Here is a 17,901-nt window from a genome sequence, read left to right as displayed (position 1 = left end):
TTTTACTATTTAAATATAGAATAAAAAGAAAATTAAGTTTTCTGGCTTTTTGGGTGGACCCTCTGTAGGAGTCAAACAACAAGAGGCATGGATAGTAATCAGTCTGTACTGGTACAAATATATACCACATTGATAAAATTTGAGATCTATCCAAGTGTTATACATAGAAGAGTTAGAAATATAGAATTATTTAAACTATTTTTAATGTATATAATAAAGAACTGTATCACTTCATCTATTCCTTCCTTTTTATCAATGTTAATAGAGCACTTTTAATGAATTTTAACCTCAATATGTGTATATTAAATAGGTAATGACAGAATAAATTAACATTTAAAATTTGAACTAGGGTTCTTATTATGGAGTCCATGAACTTTTAAAAATATTTTAATACCTATTTCAATATCATTTTCTTTGTAATTACATGTGTTTTATTTTGTGGATTTAAAACATTTTGAGAAAGTGTCCATATATTGACCAGAATGAAAAGGGTCTATACTCACAAAAAAGATTAAGACCTCTGATATAGAAAATAACATTGTATTTATAAGAATGGACAACAATAGGAAATATATTTGGTCAGAATTGACCATTTAGTTTAGAACAGATTTCAAATATTATTATGGAATAGGCTGAAATTTTCTTCATTTTTTTTCCTGTTCTTTCTTAGTGCCAGATATCACCTTCAAAGACTGATTGTGTTTCTTCAGTGAAAAAGAAAGCTAAAACCTCAGTCCTTTCACATCAGACTATAATGTTACAAAGTCAGGGAAACAATTCAGGTTGGTAATAATTATATGGATGCGGGATGGTGGTATTCGTTTATTTGAAGAAGGCACTGAATTCAGTATTGGCCCTATGCAAATTTTAAAAAAAGTTGAAAATTTCCTTAGATTCTAGATTTTCTGTCGAAACATTTTATGTTTTCCCATCTCCTTCATTCCTTGTTCCATTTTTGCTCTTGGTTGACTGTTAACTTGCAAAAATGTTAGTAGTTTTAAGTGTCTTAAAGGGTCTTGGGCATTCCGTCCTGATTTTTTTCCTTTCTTTCTAACTTTTCATACCCGGAGCAAAAAATTTAAAGGATCATTCCCCTTGGAGCTCTCTGCTGAATTGGGTTCAGCTAAACTTTGACACTTCGTTAAGTATTAAAGGAAGAAAGGGGGAGACAGGGAGGTAACTAATGACTAGTCATTCTTCCTAAGTAAGTAAAGTAAATAAGTAAGAAAATAAAATGTTAGTATTCTGTCTCTGAAAAGTTACTAACCCATGACTTAAAGAAGCTTGAATATTTTATGGGCAAATTCTTTACCCTCTAACATCCGTGTGGATTTAATAATACTTTTAAAGGGACATATCGATGGAAATTAAGCCCATAAATTCCAAGTTTACAAAACAAACTAAATGCGTGCTTTATTATATTGTTAGAAAATCTGATATGGAAATAAATTGTTTCCTTTAAAATATTTTTTAAGTTCTCCAGAGTTAATGAGATGATAGTTTTTCAAAATTATTTCTAGGTCATTGTTTTTTTATTTTATGAAATTATGAAAGTTTTTTCTTAGTTGATCATTTTTTCTTAGTCTTGCCCCCTGAGATTCCTCAAAAATTATCACAAGCTGATTTAGTTGATTTGAAGAATACACCAAATTTAAAATACGCTTCAAGTGGAGCTGAAGAATTTAATAAAATTCCTAATGAAGTTGTGGAAGAATTTTACTTAACAGTTGGATCACCTGGTCTTTTGGCCAAGGAAACAGAGATACTACCTTTGCCTAAGCAAGCTACTCCTACTGCACATGATAGATGGAATCATAAATTTGGAAATTCAGTCAATCAACAACCTTCACTTCCCACATCAAGTCTTAAAACTAAAAAGAGGTAACCTTTTTACTCTTCTCAAATAATGGTAATTTCATTCATATTTTATTTTTTATATAATAGATTTTTGGGTAAAAACTAATACTTCTATGTTGGCATTTCACTTACAGCCCTATAGTAGGAAGAAAGTATGGGACCCTTGAATGATAATAACTGGTAGCTTACAGTTTTGGTACAAAAGAAAAGAACTGGCATTTTAGCTATGTTTTGTGGCTTAAAAAAGACATTTAAAAATTTAATTTAAAATAAAGATTTAGTTCACCTTTTAGTAATTGGATTACAATGTAGTTCTAGAGGGAATAGTTAAGTATTCAGAGATGCCGAAATGAAATTTGTGATATTACCTAAAATTCCAATCTTTGCTTTTGAATATTCATATACACATATTTCCAAATAGCATATGTTTATACACACATATTTTTTATTTTTTGTAATATCTAGCTTAAACTATGAAGATATAACAGTTTGGTCTGCTGTGAAGACAGCAGAAAAAGATATTAAATTGTCAGAAAGAAGACAAAAGAGGATCCAGTCAGAATCTGAGAAAGGATCACAAGATACAAAACAGAAAATTCAACAAAGAGCTAAAACGAATTTTTCAACATTACTTTTAGAAGCAGCAAAAGGGAACTGTAGAAACAGGTGAGTTAATTGTGATTCGAAATGAAAAGTAAATATATGTTATTGAAAATTCCTTAACAAATATCAGAAGTTTTCCTATTTCCATCTAAAATTATGTGCATATAATTCAGCTTTTTTTTTTCAGGGGAACATTAGTTCAATATAAACATTTATTGTAAATTTTTCTGTGAGGACATGAATTCTTTTTACTATGTAGTTAATAAAATTCATTTATTAAAGAAATAAGTATTATGGATATTAGGTAATTCCTCTGCCTTCAAGTAGCTTATACTCTTTTAGATATAATAAAACATTTTTACAAATATGTTGATTGTCATTTAGAAAACAGGAAATATTTCAAGAAAATTTATATACTCAGGTGAAGGGGGATTTCTTGTTTGTGAAGGGGAAAACTCATAAAAGGATTCATGGAGGGGGCAGCTGGGTAGCTCAGTGGATTGAGAGCCAGGCCTAGAGACGGGAGGTCCTATATTCAAATCTGGCCTCAGACACTTCCCAGCTGTGTGACCCTGGGCAAGTCACTTGACCCCCATTGCCTAGCCCTTACCACTCTTCTGCCTTGGAGCCAATACACAGTATTGACTCCAAGACAGAAGGTAAGGGTTTAAAAAAAAAAAGGATTCATGGAATAGGTGATTGATTGGTAGGGTTCTATAAAGGCAGAGATGAGGATATATTTTTTAAATCTCTTAAACTAGAGATGGAAGAAAAATTATTCTGACTACTCATTGGATTGGACATCAGAGACTGAAAAAGATTTGGAAATAAGATCAGCTGTATTCTTCTATTACAGGCATGAAATTTCCCTCTAATATAGATTGTTATCAGCTAATCTTTCAGTTCCATCATGGTATGTTTCTGTAGAAAAGCCCCTATGAAATAGCATTTAACTTTCAATCTGAAACTGAGAACTCTTTATGACCTTATCTGATGCTACCTGTCCAACTTTTGTTTTCCTCTATACCATAACACTTTTTTCCAGTTAAACTAGTTTTGCGGAGTAAATTTCCTGATGAAATTTTTGCTTTTAGTATTGTCTGCTTATTTGCTTGTTCTTCCTATGTATTAGGACATTGCTTCAGGATCAGGCACTTCTCTGCTCCTGTTTCACTTTGCTTTTTTATGGGAGGATAGGCCCTGCTTGTTTTCAACCTGGGTTATCTGGATACTGGAGCTGATCTTTACTCTCAGGTTGGTCTTCACTGAATGCTGGTAGGTTTTAGTGCCTGCTGCATCTTCAAGACCCTCTGACATCTGAGGACAGAGTGTTACAGGTCTCAGAGCCTCTGGGCTTAGGATAACCCAGAGTAAGTTGCTAGCTCTACTGGTCCTTTTGAATGACCATTTTATGGATTTCCAATTCCTCTAGGCTTTTCTCAGAAAAGCTCTTTGCTTTTTTTTTTTAATGAAAATGTTCTTGTTTATTTAAGCTTTACTTTTTCCCCCTTCTTGCCCTTATGGAAAGCTGGGGTAGAGAAACAAAACTTCTGTAATCAATATTCATTGTAAAGCCAAACAAGTTCCTACACTTGTCACATCCAAAAATGTATATCTCATTCTGCAACTTGAGTCCATCACTTTTTTGTTAGGAGGTTTGTAGTATTTTTACATCACTAGCCCTTTGGAATTATGATTAGTTGTTACATTGATCTAAAGTTCTTGAGTCTTTAAAGGATGTTTGTTATTATATATAGTCTCCTGGTTGTGCTCATTTTACTTTGCTTCAGTTCATGTAAGTCCTTCCAGGTTTTCTGATTCTTTTCCTTTCTTCATTTCTTGTGGCACAGTAGTATTACATTATATTCATATACCATAATTTGTCCATCCATTCCTTAATTCATGACCTGTTGGGGTCTATGTGGCCCAGGGAGAAAGGAGCCATGAATAATTCTCACAGAGACATCTCTGTTCTTTTAAAGGTCTCTAAGTGAGGCTGGGCCTGTTTATGCAGCAGGTAGCTTATCTGAAATGAACGCAAGGGTCAGGAATGTTTTAAGTTACTGAAGGCCCTTTGGTAATCTGGGGTGCCTGATACTGCCTCTTCATAAACAAAATTCTTTAAGAGTCACTTACTAATGGTAATGTAATAATACAAAGACTCAGTAGAATATTCTTTATAAATATGTAACTCTAAGGCTTAAAAAAGTGGAGTTTCATTAAGTCTCTCACCTAGCCCTGGACTATTCATTTCAGCATTCAGACCCTGATAAAAAGCCCAGAGCTAGCAATGATCCCTATAGTTTGTAGTTCTTGCCACTACAAAAAGTTGCCTTAAATATTTTATATTACTTCTTTTCTTCTTTATAGGTGGCATATTGGATAGAATGATGAACTTAGAATCAGGAAAATGTACATTCAGAGTTTGAATACTTCAGATACTTATTAGTTGTGTGATTCTGGGAAAGTCACTTAATCTTTTTAGAATCAGAATCTTCCATCCATAAAAAGGGGCTAATACTAACACCTGATTCACAGGGTTGATGTGAGGATTAAATAAAGTACCATGCAAATTGCTATATAAAATCCTAGCTGTTATTATTATATTGACCTTTAGTGGAGGCTTAGACTTGGTTAGCGATATCACTGGGTCAGAGAGTTTACACAGTTACATAACTTTTGGAACATACATCAAAATTACTTTCCAAAATGACTGAACCAGTTTGTATCTCCATTAACAATGCATTAGTGTTCCTATTTTTCCAATGTATGTCATTTTCTCTTTTTCCAGCTTTGTTAATCTGTTGAGTGTAAGGTAAAACCTCAATGTTGCTTTCATTTGCATTTCTCCAATTACTAATCATTCACCTTTCTGCTGAGAAGAAGAGGAGTATATTTGATTATCTGTTCTCTGGGGCCATTAGTGATTTTCCATTATATAGAATTCAACTTCCTTTTTAGCACTCTTTATTTACATTTGCTGTAATCATTTTGTATATTGTTCTTCTAGTTCTACCTTTTTATTATCAACTTGACAAACATTAGCAAACATGAACATTTCCATATGTAATGTATACAGAAAAAAATTTGAATATGAATTGATAGCTTAAACTTTCTTTTTTAAAAACACTATATGAAATTTAACACAGTATCTGCACTGCCTTGCTTATGTGCTTTTTTCTCATTTCTTGCTTGATTTTGTATATTTTAACATGTTTCACAAATTTAATTTAAATCTTTCATTGGTACTCTTGTCTTTGTTCTACATATGTATCACTACCCATTTTTTACAACTCTTATTTCCCCCAAAATAAAAAAACCTCACTTGGATTAATTAAATAGTGTCAAGAACATTCACACATTGGTCATTCTGGAAATGTATGGCTCTCACAAGATGAACTTCTTTTGAAGTCATCTATGGTCATTGTATTGATTAGATTTGAAAAACAGTTTTTCAAAATTATTTTCTTTCACAGTGTTGTAGTCATTGTATAAATTATTCTCCTATTTCTGCTGATTTCACTCTGCATCAGATGTTCATGTAAGTTCATTTTTCTCATGTTTCTCTAAAATTTGTCCCTTTTATAATTTCTCATGTATGATAATTTTTCATGTACTAGAATTTTTTCAGCCCTCTACTGATAGCCATGCACTTTATTTCTAATTCTTTGCTAATAATAATAAAGAAGTCCTAGTATGCATATTTTTTGTACCTGTGGATCCTTCTGAATTTTATTTATTTGCGTGTATATATATATATATATATATATATATATATATGATGTGTGTGTGTGCCTAATTGAGATGTTACTAGATAGTTCTCCTTTCTTCAAGTCTATATCAATTCATGGAAACCCTTTTATTTTTAATGACATATTATTTTATACAGCATTTTTTTAAACCATTCCCAACCTGATCTGATGCACTTTTGTTTCTTTTTCTTTGCTACCTCAAAAAAATGTAACTTTTGTTTCTGCTTTTGACCTTATATCAAGGAAGGAATATTATCAAGTAATGAGATTGCTGGATATAAACACTTTATAGTCACTTTCACAGTAAATATTTAATACATTCTTGTGAATATAATTTTTCCTCTTAATTTTATATTCACAATGCTAGATCTTTTAGAGTATATATCTTTTATATAGCACTTACATAAACACTATATAAAACAGATATATACAGAGATTTTTACCTTGGGAAAGAGCAGTTGCAGTGAAGTGATGAGGGCAGTAGTCTGGTTGCAGTGTTGAGAAGTGAGGAAGAGAAGTAGAAGCTCCATGTGTAGAAGACTTTATGAAGTAATTTGACCAAGAAAAGGAGTAGAGCAGATGATACCTTGATACGATGATAAGATGTAGTAAAAGTTTTTTTAAGAATGGGGGAGACTTACATGTGTATTTAAGGTAATAGAGAAGTAACTAGTAGATATGAAGAAGTTAAAGTAGAAAGAAGTGGAGGGGGTGATAGAGATTACAATTTACTCAAGAAGATGGGAGAATGTGGGGAACAAACAAATGAAGATTAGTTGATTTGACAAAGAGACTTTTATTGTTAGATTGAAAGAAAGGAGATGAAAATGGGGAATGATGTAGGATTTTTAAATAAAGCTTATGTGACTGGACTCAGTTTTCTCAGTAAAGTAAAAAATGAGATCCTCATCTAAGATAGGGAGGAAGTGGTTGGGAGGAGGTGTGGGAAATTTGAAGAGGCCATATAAAGAGAGAGAGGGGGTCAGTTAAGGAGGATTTAAAAGGGTCCAGTTGATGTTGCATAACATGAATTTATAACATGTATAGTGCACACATATATGAGATTTTTCTAATTAAATAGATCATAGTTATTATGTACTTAATCTACAAAGCAGCATATGACTGCTTATCAAAATTAAGTACTTTGATGCTTAATATCTTATTCTATGGATGGTTATTTTGGTTACTTAAAGCTATGAATTGAAAAAAACAAACACTTATTTTGGTCTTTAAAATAAGACCTAAAATTTGTTTTAGCAGTTTCTGATAATTTAGACTTGGATTAGTCTGAATTATTCTAAACTTGGATTAGACTGAGTTTTACATTTCATACTGAAAAAATTGGTTTATATTGTGAATTAATAGCACAGACATGTCTGGAGGAACTTTCCACTTGCTTAAGAGAACAAAATCCCTGTATTCAATTTTGCAAGTATTTTTGAGCACCTACTTTTTTACCCACTATTTTAGATCTTATGGAGACTATGCAAGAATGACATGGTCAGTGTTCCCCCCACCTTCTCACTGGTTAATAATAAGATTGGGGAGAAAAGACTTGAAACATATGAAGAACAATATAAATAGTATTCAATAAGGCTCTAAAATGAATTTAAGGGGGCAGATGGGTAGCTCAGTGGATTGAGAGCCAGGCCTAGAGATGGGAGGTCCTAGGTTCAAATCTGGCCTCAGACACTTCCCAGCTGTGTGACCCTGGGCAAATCACTTGACCCCCATTGCCTAGCCCTTACCACTCTTCTGCCTTGGAGCCAATACCCAGTATTGACTCCAAGACGGAAGGTAAGGGTTTAAAAAAATAAAATGAATTTAACTTGATAGATCTTATTTAACATTATGTATATACTTACCACTATAGCCTCAAACCTCCATAGAATACTTTCTAGTGACCTCCTTCCAAGTTGTCTTAATTACTCTGAACCTCCCCATTTATACTGTTATCTAACCACGTTTTTCCATCTTGTCCACAAGGAACTTAAGCAAGATTTATTAAATACTGTGGCAAAATCTAGCTAAACTATCTATATTCTTCCTTTGATTTGCCAGTTTAATAACTATCAGATACTGTAAACAATTATATATATTTGTCTTAATTACTCTGAACCTACCCATTTATACTGTTATCTAACCACGTTTTTCCATCTTGTCCACAAGGAACTTAAGCAAGATTTATTAAATACTGTGGCAAAATCTAGCTAAACTATCTATATTCTTCCTTTGATTTGCCAGTTTAATAACTATCAGATACTGTAAACAATTATGACTTTTTATATTGCTTCCTTTTCTGGATATTCACTAAACATTCAGCAACATATTCTTGAATTTTTCCAGGATTGAAAGCTAAACTCACTGACCTATCATATGAGAATTCCATTCTCTTCCCATTTTTTGGAAATTGAGAGTATTTTTCTTTTTATAACCCTGTAGGGTCTAACTCTCCATAGTCTTTTAGTGATCACTGGCAGTGTTTTAACAATTGCATTTGCTACTTAATTCAGTACTCAAAGATACAGTTTCTCTGAGCTTTCTGACTTGTTCAAGAAACAGCTAGGCTTCTTCTTCCTCTCTGGCTTCTTATTTTAGCTATCAACACTATAATAAACATGCAGTTTTTTTCCTGTGTTCTTCACTTTGCTTGTTGTTTGCCTTTTTCCCATTCAACCTGTTCAAATCTCAGTCACTTTATCCAATGCCATTCTCATGCTTGAGCACAGCTCAAGACCTATGTCCTCAATAAAACTGAATATTCCAGTCCTAAAGTCATAGAATTTTTTTTGACTTAACAACATTCTACTATAACCTCATTTTGTAGAAGAGAGGTAGTCAAGTTCCTGAGATAGTAAGTGAATTAATTTAGGTGAAACAGCAAATAAGTTTCTGAGGTAGAATATAAACATAGTACTCTTAGCTCTAAAACCAGTTTTCTTTTTATTTGGACCATCCCTTTTTCCAATTGGAAATGTTTTTCACCACAATATTTCCTCTTTGGATCTTCATCATTTTGTTCTTAAGACTTCCATTGAATTTTAGATCATAAAATCTTATCTTTCATTTAATCCTTTGAAATTTGTGCTCTTAAAATCCAGGGTTTATGTCCAATTATGTCCAACTTTCTTGCCACATCTTTAAGATGGAGTGGTTACTTCCTACTCAGAGTTTCCATCTTCTTGTTTGGTAATTTCATCTTTCAAAGGATGAACCTATTAAAGCAAATCAAGAAATTATTAGTAGCTCTGCTTTTGGCAGAGGGCTCCAGCAAATGGTATTTGTATCTAATTAGTATTATCCCCTCCATTATGGGTTGGGTGGAGGGAGAGGAAGGCATAAAATCAGTCAAATGTATAATAACCCTTACCTCTAGTCTCTTTTTTTGCTTCCATCTTCCATACAGCTACCAGTTATTATACTTCCCCCCTACCCCCCAGTTTATGTAGGTATAATTTTTAATACTTGTTTTTCTGACATTTTGCAATTCATGTTCTCTTTCTTCTTTCCTTCATTCCCCCATGGCTAAAATGGGAGGCTCTATAATGTAGGTTATACGTGTATTGTCATGTAATAAGTTTCCATTTTGTCATGTTGTGAAAGAAGACATTTAACTCTTATATGAGAAGTAAACTCATGAAGGAGATAAAGTTAAAAAATGGTATACTTCAATCTTCATTCAGACTCTATCCGTTCCTTCTGTGGTGATGAGTAACCTTTTTTGTCATGAGTTTTCTTAGTTCTTTGTAGTGCTGATAATAGTTAAATCATTCACAGTTGATCATCATACATTATTGCTGCTACTAAATACAATTTTTTCTTGGTTCTGTTCACTTTACTTTGCATCATTTCTTAAGTCTTTGTCTTTGTTTGTAATTTTTTATGGCACAATAATATTTCATTACAATCATCTACTACATTTATTCATCCATTCCACGATTAGAGGTCCCTTCAGTTTCCAATTCTTTGCCACCACACAAAAAAAAATGGCTATAAATATTTTTATACAAATAGATCCTTTTCCATTCTTTGATCTCTTCAGAATATAGACCTAGTAGTGATACTGCTTGATCAAAAGTATGCACAGTTTTATGGCCATTTGGGCATGGTACCAGAATGGTTGATCAATTGACAACTCCCAACAGTCTATCAGTGTTTCACTTTTTCCACATCATCTCCAACATTTAGCAATTTAAGTGCTACTTCTATATTATGAGACTTTTCCACATTACTCCCTCAATTGTTATTGCTGATTATCATTCAGGATAGAATATAAGTGCATAAGAGAAGTTAAAAATGTTTTCCGAGATCTGAGATGTAGAGAGTAATATTTTTGACTTGGGAGGTTGTGGTGATGGGGAGGACTTTGAAGGCCTATGTGAGAGGTGATTTTTATTCTGGTATCAAAAAGAATGGCTAAATTTTGTATTCTTATATATAATCTTTCCAATACAGTTTAGGGGTTTATTTTTTGTTGTTAAAACTCTTTAATATAACACATTATTCCTTTTAGTTCTGTCCATAGGCATGTATCACCACCACAGACTTATTCTCCTTCTCCTCTTCCAAATGACTTAGAATCATCCAATGATGAATTTATAATTGATGAATCAGATTGCTCTGCCTCTCAATCTTGGATTTTAATTCCTAACAAGAATAGCAAATCTGTAAAACCAGGCAAGACAGACCCTGTGAAGAGCTCCCAGGACTCAGAAAGAAAAAAGTCAGGGACAGAGCAACAGCAAGGAGAAAAATGCAGCTCATCAAGTGATAAACATCTTAATACAGAGAAAGAAATTTCAAATATTGTTAGTGAAGAGAGGACCTCAAAATCCATAAAACATAAAGCTCGAGCAGTGGAGAAATCACAGCCCTCTAAAAGAAAAAAATTAGACAGTTTATCTAATGAAATGGGAAGTACTTCTAAATCCACCAGACATAAAATATATTCTGAGAAATCAGAACAATTTTTGGAAAATAAAGGGGCTATTGTGGAACACCAGAGTGAAAAATGTGAGACCCAAATAGATAATAGAGAATCTGTTGAAGGTCTATTTAATTGTGCTGAAAACCAAGATAGTTTCCACAGTGAGCAAAATATTGCTGAAGTACATACTACCTTAAGAACAACCAAATCCAAAACTGCCTCAGTGGAGAAATCACAAACTATAGAAATAAGTAAGCTCAGGAAATGCCAGAAGAAAGACTACAAGCCTCAAGTTTCTGTGAAGCATCATGGCACAGAACAGACCAAGAAGAAAAGATCTAATATGTCACAAAGAAATCAAGACAAGCTACACAGGGAGTCTGACAGAATTTTGGGACAACAGAAAGAAAGAGCAGAATCTTGTCACTCTGCAGAGCAAATACTATCTGCTGATGGTAAGTGTTTAAGTATGCAGGGTGGGGAAAATGCAAATAAAATTAAAATACAGTCACATTGAATCTAAACTGAAAAGCAACCAAAAAAGCCTTCTTAGTATGAATGAGAGGTATCATGGTAAAGTGAAAAGAGTGATAGATTGAGTTTTAAGAAGGGTTATGGTGAAATTGCAGCTCTGCCAATCGTTACTTATGGGATTGTGGCTAAATCACTTAACCTCTCTGGACTTTCGAATATCTATTTTAGCTGAAAGTTTCCCCCCTACATTTTCAGTCCTATAATACATTCTTGTCCTTTGTGTATTCTATGATATCGCAAGCTGATGTTCTTCCCATAGGACAGTGATGGTGAACCTTTTTAGAGATGGAGTGCCAGGCCCCGGCCCTTTCCCCCCCCCCCCCCCCCCCACTGCATGCTGTGCCCCTCCCCACCACCACATGCTGGGTATGCCCCAGCCCCTCCCTCCCTTACCCCACATAGGGGATGGAGAAAGCTTTCCTACTGGGCTGCTGAGCAGAGGTGTGGATGAAGTGAGGAATGTCCTCAGCGAATGTAGATATGAGTAGGGAAGTGACCTGAGTGCTCCCCTCCAGCTGTGCCACCTGTGAGCCACCCACCTTACCCCCTAAGTCAGCGGTTCACAACCTCTCAATTTGTAGCAATGAGAATACATAATAATGCATATCAGGTATTTACATTCCGAATCATAACTGTAGCAAAATTACAGTTTTGAAGTAGCCACCAAAATAATTTTTTGGTTTGGGGTCACTGCAACATGAGGAACTGTATTGTGGGGTCATGGCATTAGAAAGGTTGAGAACCACTGCCCTAAGTGCTCCCATTAGACTTCTGGGCAGATGGGCGGGGGATGTGAAAAAATGTCCTCAGAGAAATTGGGAATGAGCATCCCTGCCTGAGTCCCTCTGCTTTTCTAGTAACAAACTGGGGAGGGAGTGGAGAAGGGAGGGTGGCTGAGTGCTCACAGAGGGTGCTTTGCATGCCATCTTTAGCACCCATGTCATAGGTTCACCATCATTGCCATAGGATATTTTCATCTTCCATCAATTTGCCTTTATATTGCTTTTCCACTTCTCCATTGTCTTCACCTATTAGAATCTATAGTTATTTTCAAACCTTAATTATTATTATTGTTGTTCATCAGAGTGTTTCTGTGCCCCAGCAGCTGTTAGTTTTAGTGTTGTCCTCCATCATGTATTTATTTTCCATGTATTTTGATTATGCTTATTGGTATACATTTTTCTTCACTAATATTTTGTAAACTTCTTGAGAACAGGTACTATTTTAATTTTTTCCTTTGTTTCCCTACTGTCTATCTCTGTGCTCTACAAATAGTAGATATTTCCTATAGCTTTTTGTTATTTGATTGACTTGGCATTGACAGAAGAACAGTTTTTTTTTGCTTCTGTCTCTTGTATGGTCTTGGGCAAGTCACTTTAACATCTTCACTTCAGGTTTCTCATCCATAAAATTAGAAAGTTGAGGTAGATGACCTATAATGGCTCTTCTAGTTCTAAATTTGTGACACAATGATCTTGTAATCTGATAGGTGACTGGAAAATTCTCTTTTCCTTTCCATACTCGTTGGCACCAAAACTCGCACTTTCCTTTTGTTGCTCCTAGTCCTTTGGATAATTTGAATGGTTAATTAGTTCAATAATTTGCCATGTCTATGAATAGTTTTAGGCTTTCTTTTTCTGGTTTTTATCTGTCAGCTCCATTTGATTCATGTTTAACATGTTCCTTACAAGTTCCTAAGGCAAACAGTTGTGATCCTTAGCTCTTGTTTGAATCTTGGTTCAATCTTTTTTTGTATTTCTGGCTGTCAAAATGTCACTTTTGCCTTTTTTTTATTCATCAATATTTTAGATTCAAATCCCCTCATCCTGTCTATAAGCCTTCTGTAATTGATCTCTGAATTATGTCCTTAACTTTATTTCAAAAGAGATAATTTTCCTTTCTACATTATTATTTCAATGGGTCTCTGAAAATATTTTTTCTTAGTCATTAAATATTCATTAAGTATTTATTATATGGTGCCAGGGGATATGAAAAGAGGCAAAAGAGTTCCTACCTTCAAGGAACTCAGTCAAATGGTGATAACATATAGAAGTAGCTCACTCCATTCAAGCATATGAATCAGATTTGAGTCCACATCTTTTCACTGGAATTCCAGTATTTCCATTTTCTAGGCAGTCTCCTTTTCATGTTTTAAAAAACTTTTCTTGAATATTTGATTAACATTTTGTTGATTTGTTTCAGTCATAATTTTCATTGATTTCTTGATTCTTGAATGGGTATGTTACAGCTTCAATATGTTAGAATTTGTGGATTCCAAAACTAGTCTAAGTCATAGAGAAGAAAAAGCAATGTAAAAAAGTAATTGGGGAATAGAAAAAGTAAAGGATTGGGAGAAGATGAGAGAAAGAAAAAAAATGAAGTAGTACTTATTAAGGAGTAATAGTACTGCAACATCTTTAATTGATCCACTTACTACTCAATGGCAACCCTGTCAGAAATAACTTACCCTTGCTTTAGAACTGGTTTGTTTTTCTTTAATAGTTTTTCCAGAAGAGGTCTTCATCTTTGAATTTCTGCTTTGTCTTTGACTTTTCACTTGATATTTTTCATTAATAATCCCTGAAGAAATCACAAGATCATAAATTCATACAGAATCTCATTCCTTTTTCCTGCTTTTCATTCAGGTAGATGAACCCCGGGCAGGATATTTTTTTGTAATTTTTTTCCCTCTAAATTAAGACAGTATAGCACATTCTAGTATTCTGTTAACATGTCAAGGTACTACTTTCTGTTTCTATGAAGATCTAGTCAAATTGTTCCTCATTATGGGACATTTTTTTATAATTGGTTGTGTATTTACTTCTCTGACTATAACTTCCTTATTTCTTTTGTTATTCAGTAAACAAAATAAAGCACATTTTTCCTTTGACTTTTCTATATTCAGTCCTTTGGAGGCATTGCCTTGTGTCATGGTTTTAGTTATCACTTCTATGCCAATGACTCATCCCCCCAAATCCAAGTTTCATTCTAATTTTATATTTGACTTTTGACAGGTTCCAACTCTTCCATGAAGGTGTTGATTGTTGAAGATCTTTTCATGGTGTTTATGTTTTATGTTGATCTCTCTTAACTCTAATTTCTTTTTTACTTAATACCATGCAATTTTATTAGCTGTTATATTTTCTATGCTACTTATGCTACACTTCTTAATATTTTGTCACATTAGTGCATAATGTTGACATGTGAATCTTTTTATTTGTTTCAGGTGCATATCATCTCAACTCAGTTGTAAGATTCATATGGTCAGGCTTTAAAGAAAAAGTTTTCTTATGTTCTCAAGGGCCTAGCCTATATTATGTTAGCTGGCCACACATTAAGTGCCCAATAAATTATTATGGGTCTTAAAACAATTTTTGTTGGTGAAGTTCTTCCTTTTGTAAATTATCCTCTGTTATATTATGCCCATTACTAAGTCTTTTTTTTTTTCATTATACTCAAGTTTTAGGTAATAGATGAACCTTAAAATTGAGTAATCTTGGGGGCAGCTGGGTAGCTCAGTGGATTGAGAGCCAGGCCTAGAGATGGGAGGTCCTAGGTTCAAATATGACTTCCCATTTTAAGTCACTTAACCCCCATTGCCTAGCCCTTACCATTCTTCTGCCTTGGAACCAATATAGAGTATTGATTCCAAGAGAGAAGGTAAGAGTTTTTATTTTTAAAAAAAATTGAGTGATCTTTGCCGCTTTCTCTTTTTTTTTATTAGTTAAAATGGTACAGCTGAAAATATATTTTCATTTTTTTCATGGGTGATTTTATATATGTCACTTTCATGAAAATCTTCTAGTATACTTTCTTAATTGTTTGCATCAATGGTAGATTTTTTTTGATTAGTTGATTTTATTTAGGCCATTATAACTATTATGTTTATGCCAATCATTGTTTTCCCTTTTTTCTCTATTTAAATTATGTAATTATTATTTTCTGATTTCTTTTTTCTTAGTCTGCAAGTGACCTCTTTATGGAATGAGTGAAAAAACATTTAATGAATACTTAATATGTGCAAAACACTATGCTTAGAAACTCAATGTACATATAGAAACATAAATATGAATTGAAAAATAATTTCAAATCTTACGTACTCAAAGTTGAATGATACTCTGCTCTTAAAGAAGAGATTTCCTTGCTAATTTACTTAAATTATAATAATATGAAAAAAACTCACTTCTTATTTGTGGCTAAGAATACTTTTTTGTCTTGGAAGTAGATATTGGTTATTAGCATGTTTGTTTGTTTTTGTAAATACGAAACACTGAAGTTTGCCATTAAATTTTGGTAATTGGGAATTTCATAGAGAATTCAATTTTCTCTTATTAAGATAAAACAAAACCTACAAGTTGAATTTTAAAAAGTTCTTCAAGTTGTTTGTATTTCCTAAGTTGTCATGTCTTTTCTGAAAAATGTCTGTGTATGATAAAATAGAAATTGTTTTTTTCATGCTTCTTAGTTTCAGGAAAACAAAAAAAAAACAATAGTGCTTCTCAACAAGTTCAGAAAAAAGGACATTTAAAGAAGACATCAAATAAAAATGAACAAATGCCTAAAAAGAGAGAATCTCTGCTGAAACAAAATAAATCTCAAGATTTCACTGTTACTAGAAGTCAAAGAATTTCTAAGCGGCCATCTACTTGGTGGGTAGTTACCACAGAACAAAGTAAGTATTACCATTTCATAATGAACAGTCTCCTCTAGTCTGGCTTTCATCCTTTAAATTCTTCTTTCTTTTTGTATTCCTTAAGACCCTGCTTCTTTCATATGACTTTACATCCCTGCCTATCTTCTATTTATATTGTTTTTCATACCCCCAATACTGATCATAGAGGAAAAGAGATTTTAGTGGCTTCTCTTGATTATTTCTAATTTATCTTATGTATAACTTGTTTGCATATGGTTATTGCATATAATCTTCCCTATTACATTGTGAATGCCTCAAAAACAGGAACTATTCTTTACCTTTCTTTGTAATCTCAGTGCTTAGCACAGTACCTGGCATATTTTTATTGTTTGTCATTCAGTCATATCCCCAACTCTTTGTAACCTCACGGACCATAGCATACCCAACCCTTGTTACAAAACTGCAATAAAGAGAAACTGAGGCTCAAAATTCTGAGTATGATCAGTTTATTAGCTGGGCTAGCAATTCTCAAAAAATGGGATCCATAGCCCCTCTAATTGCCAAGGATGCCACTGATAGCCAAGAGTAGTTTTTTTTCATACAGTGAAAAGATAATATATGCAATGCAAAAATAGTTCTATGATGAAAACTAAACTAAGAATGTAATTGGTCTATAGCAGAAATAGATGATGACCTTAAAGAGATAAGGGGCAGATTTATATTTGTTTTGATTCCCAGAAGGGAATATCCAGGACCTATGGCAATGGGAAAAACACAGAGGAGACTAACATCCTCTGAACACTCCCTTTCAGATACTTTCACCCCAACAGACACACACACACACACACACACACACACACACACACGAGTGGTTCTGTGGCTAGGCAGAAAACCTTATGACTAGATCAACTCATCTTCTCCTGTAGGGTGAAGCAGATTGAATATAAGGCTATAGTCCAACTTACAAACCATTACAAACTTTACTAATAAGGTCTATACAATAAAATCTAATTCTGATCTATGAATATTGATTCCAATGATTTGATACAATTCTTAATAAATAAAACAAAAGAAAGTGGGGCATTAGCTTTCAACTTCACACCCTTCTGTCCTCCACCATCTCCCGAAGTCTGTCTAAGCTTTTGTTTATTGCTTCCACGACACTATCTACTTCGTGAGTCTTTTCCAGTGAACCCTGCCTTCATATTATGTGGCCAAAATATTTAAGCTTCAGCTTTATTCAATATTTGCCCTTCCAATGAATAGTCAGTTATTTTTTTTTTAAGTATTGACTAATTTGATCTTCTTGTTCAAGAGGCTCAAAAGTATTCCCTAGGTCTATAATTTGAAAGTTTCAGTTCTGCATTGTTAACTTTCCTCATAGTTCAGCTCAGCCATACATTATTACTGGAAAAACTGTAGTTTTGACTATATGAACCTTTCTCAACAAGGTGATGTCTCTGCTTTTTATTATGCTTGCCAGATTTACTGTAGCTTTCCTTCTAAGGAGTAAGCATGTTTTACTTTTGTGGCTTCAGTGGCCATTGTACAGTGATCTTTGAACCCAAGAGTAGCATAGACTTTTATTAGTGTGA

The 17,901-nt window shown here is 33.6% G+C and overlaps 1 protein-coding gene across 9 annotated transcripts in view; it reads left to right on the top strand.

The window, feature by feature from the left end:
* The window catches only part of CENPC (centromere protein C), a 61,458-nt gene that overhangs the window by 10,730 nt on the left and 32,827 nt on the right, over positions 1–17,901 (top strand). For 8 of the 9 annotated variants that reach the window (XR_008912886.1, XM_056802686.1, XM_056802688.1 and 5 more), the window contains 5 exons: positions 671–782; positions 1,584–1,881; positions 2,323–2,523; positions 10,726–11,594; positions 16,139–16,345. Coding sequence is in view for 8 of the 9 variants with exons in the window: in XM_056802686.1 (XP_056658664.1) it covers positions 671–782; positions 1,584–1,881; positions 2,323–2,523; positions 10,726–11,594; positions 16,139–16,345 (1,687 nt within the window). In the remaining variant the exon portion in view is untranslated. The remainder of the gene's footprint in view (positions 1–670; positions 783–1,583; positions 1,882–2,322; positions 2,524–10,725; positions 11,595–16,138; positions 16,346–17,901) is intronic. The other variant, XM_056802687.1, reaches the window with a different exon arrangement.

Source organism: Monodelphis domestica, chromosome 6 (genome assembly GCF_027887165.1).
Source record: "Monodelphis domestica isolate mMonDom1 chromosome 6, mMonDom1.pri, whole genome shotgun sequence".
NCBI classification, from domain to species: Eukaryota; Metazoa; Chordata; class Mammalia; order Didelphimorphia; family Didelphidae; genus Monodelphis; species Monodelphis domestica.
This window is presented reverse-complemented; position numbering and strand designations above follow the sequence as displayed.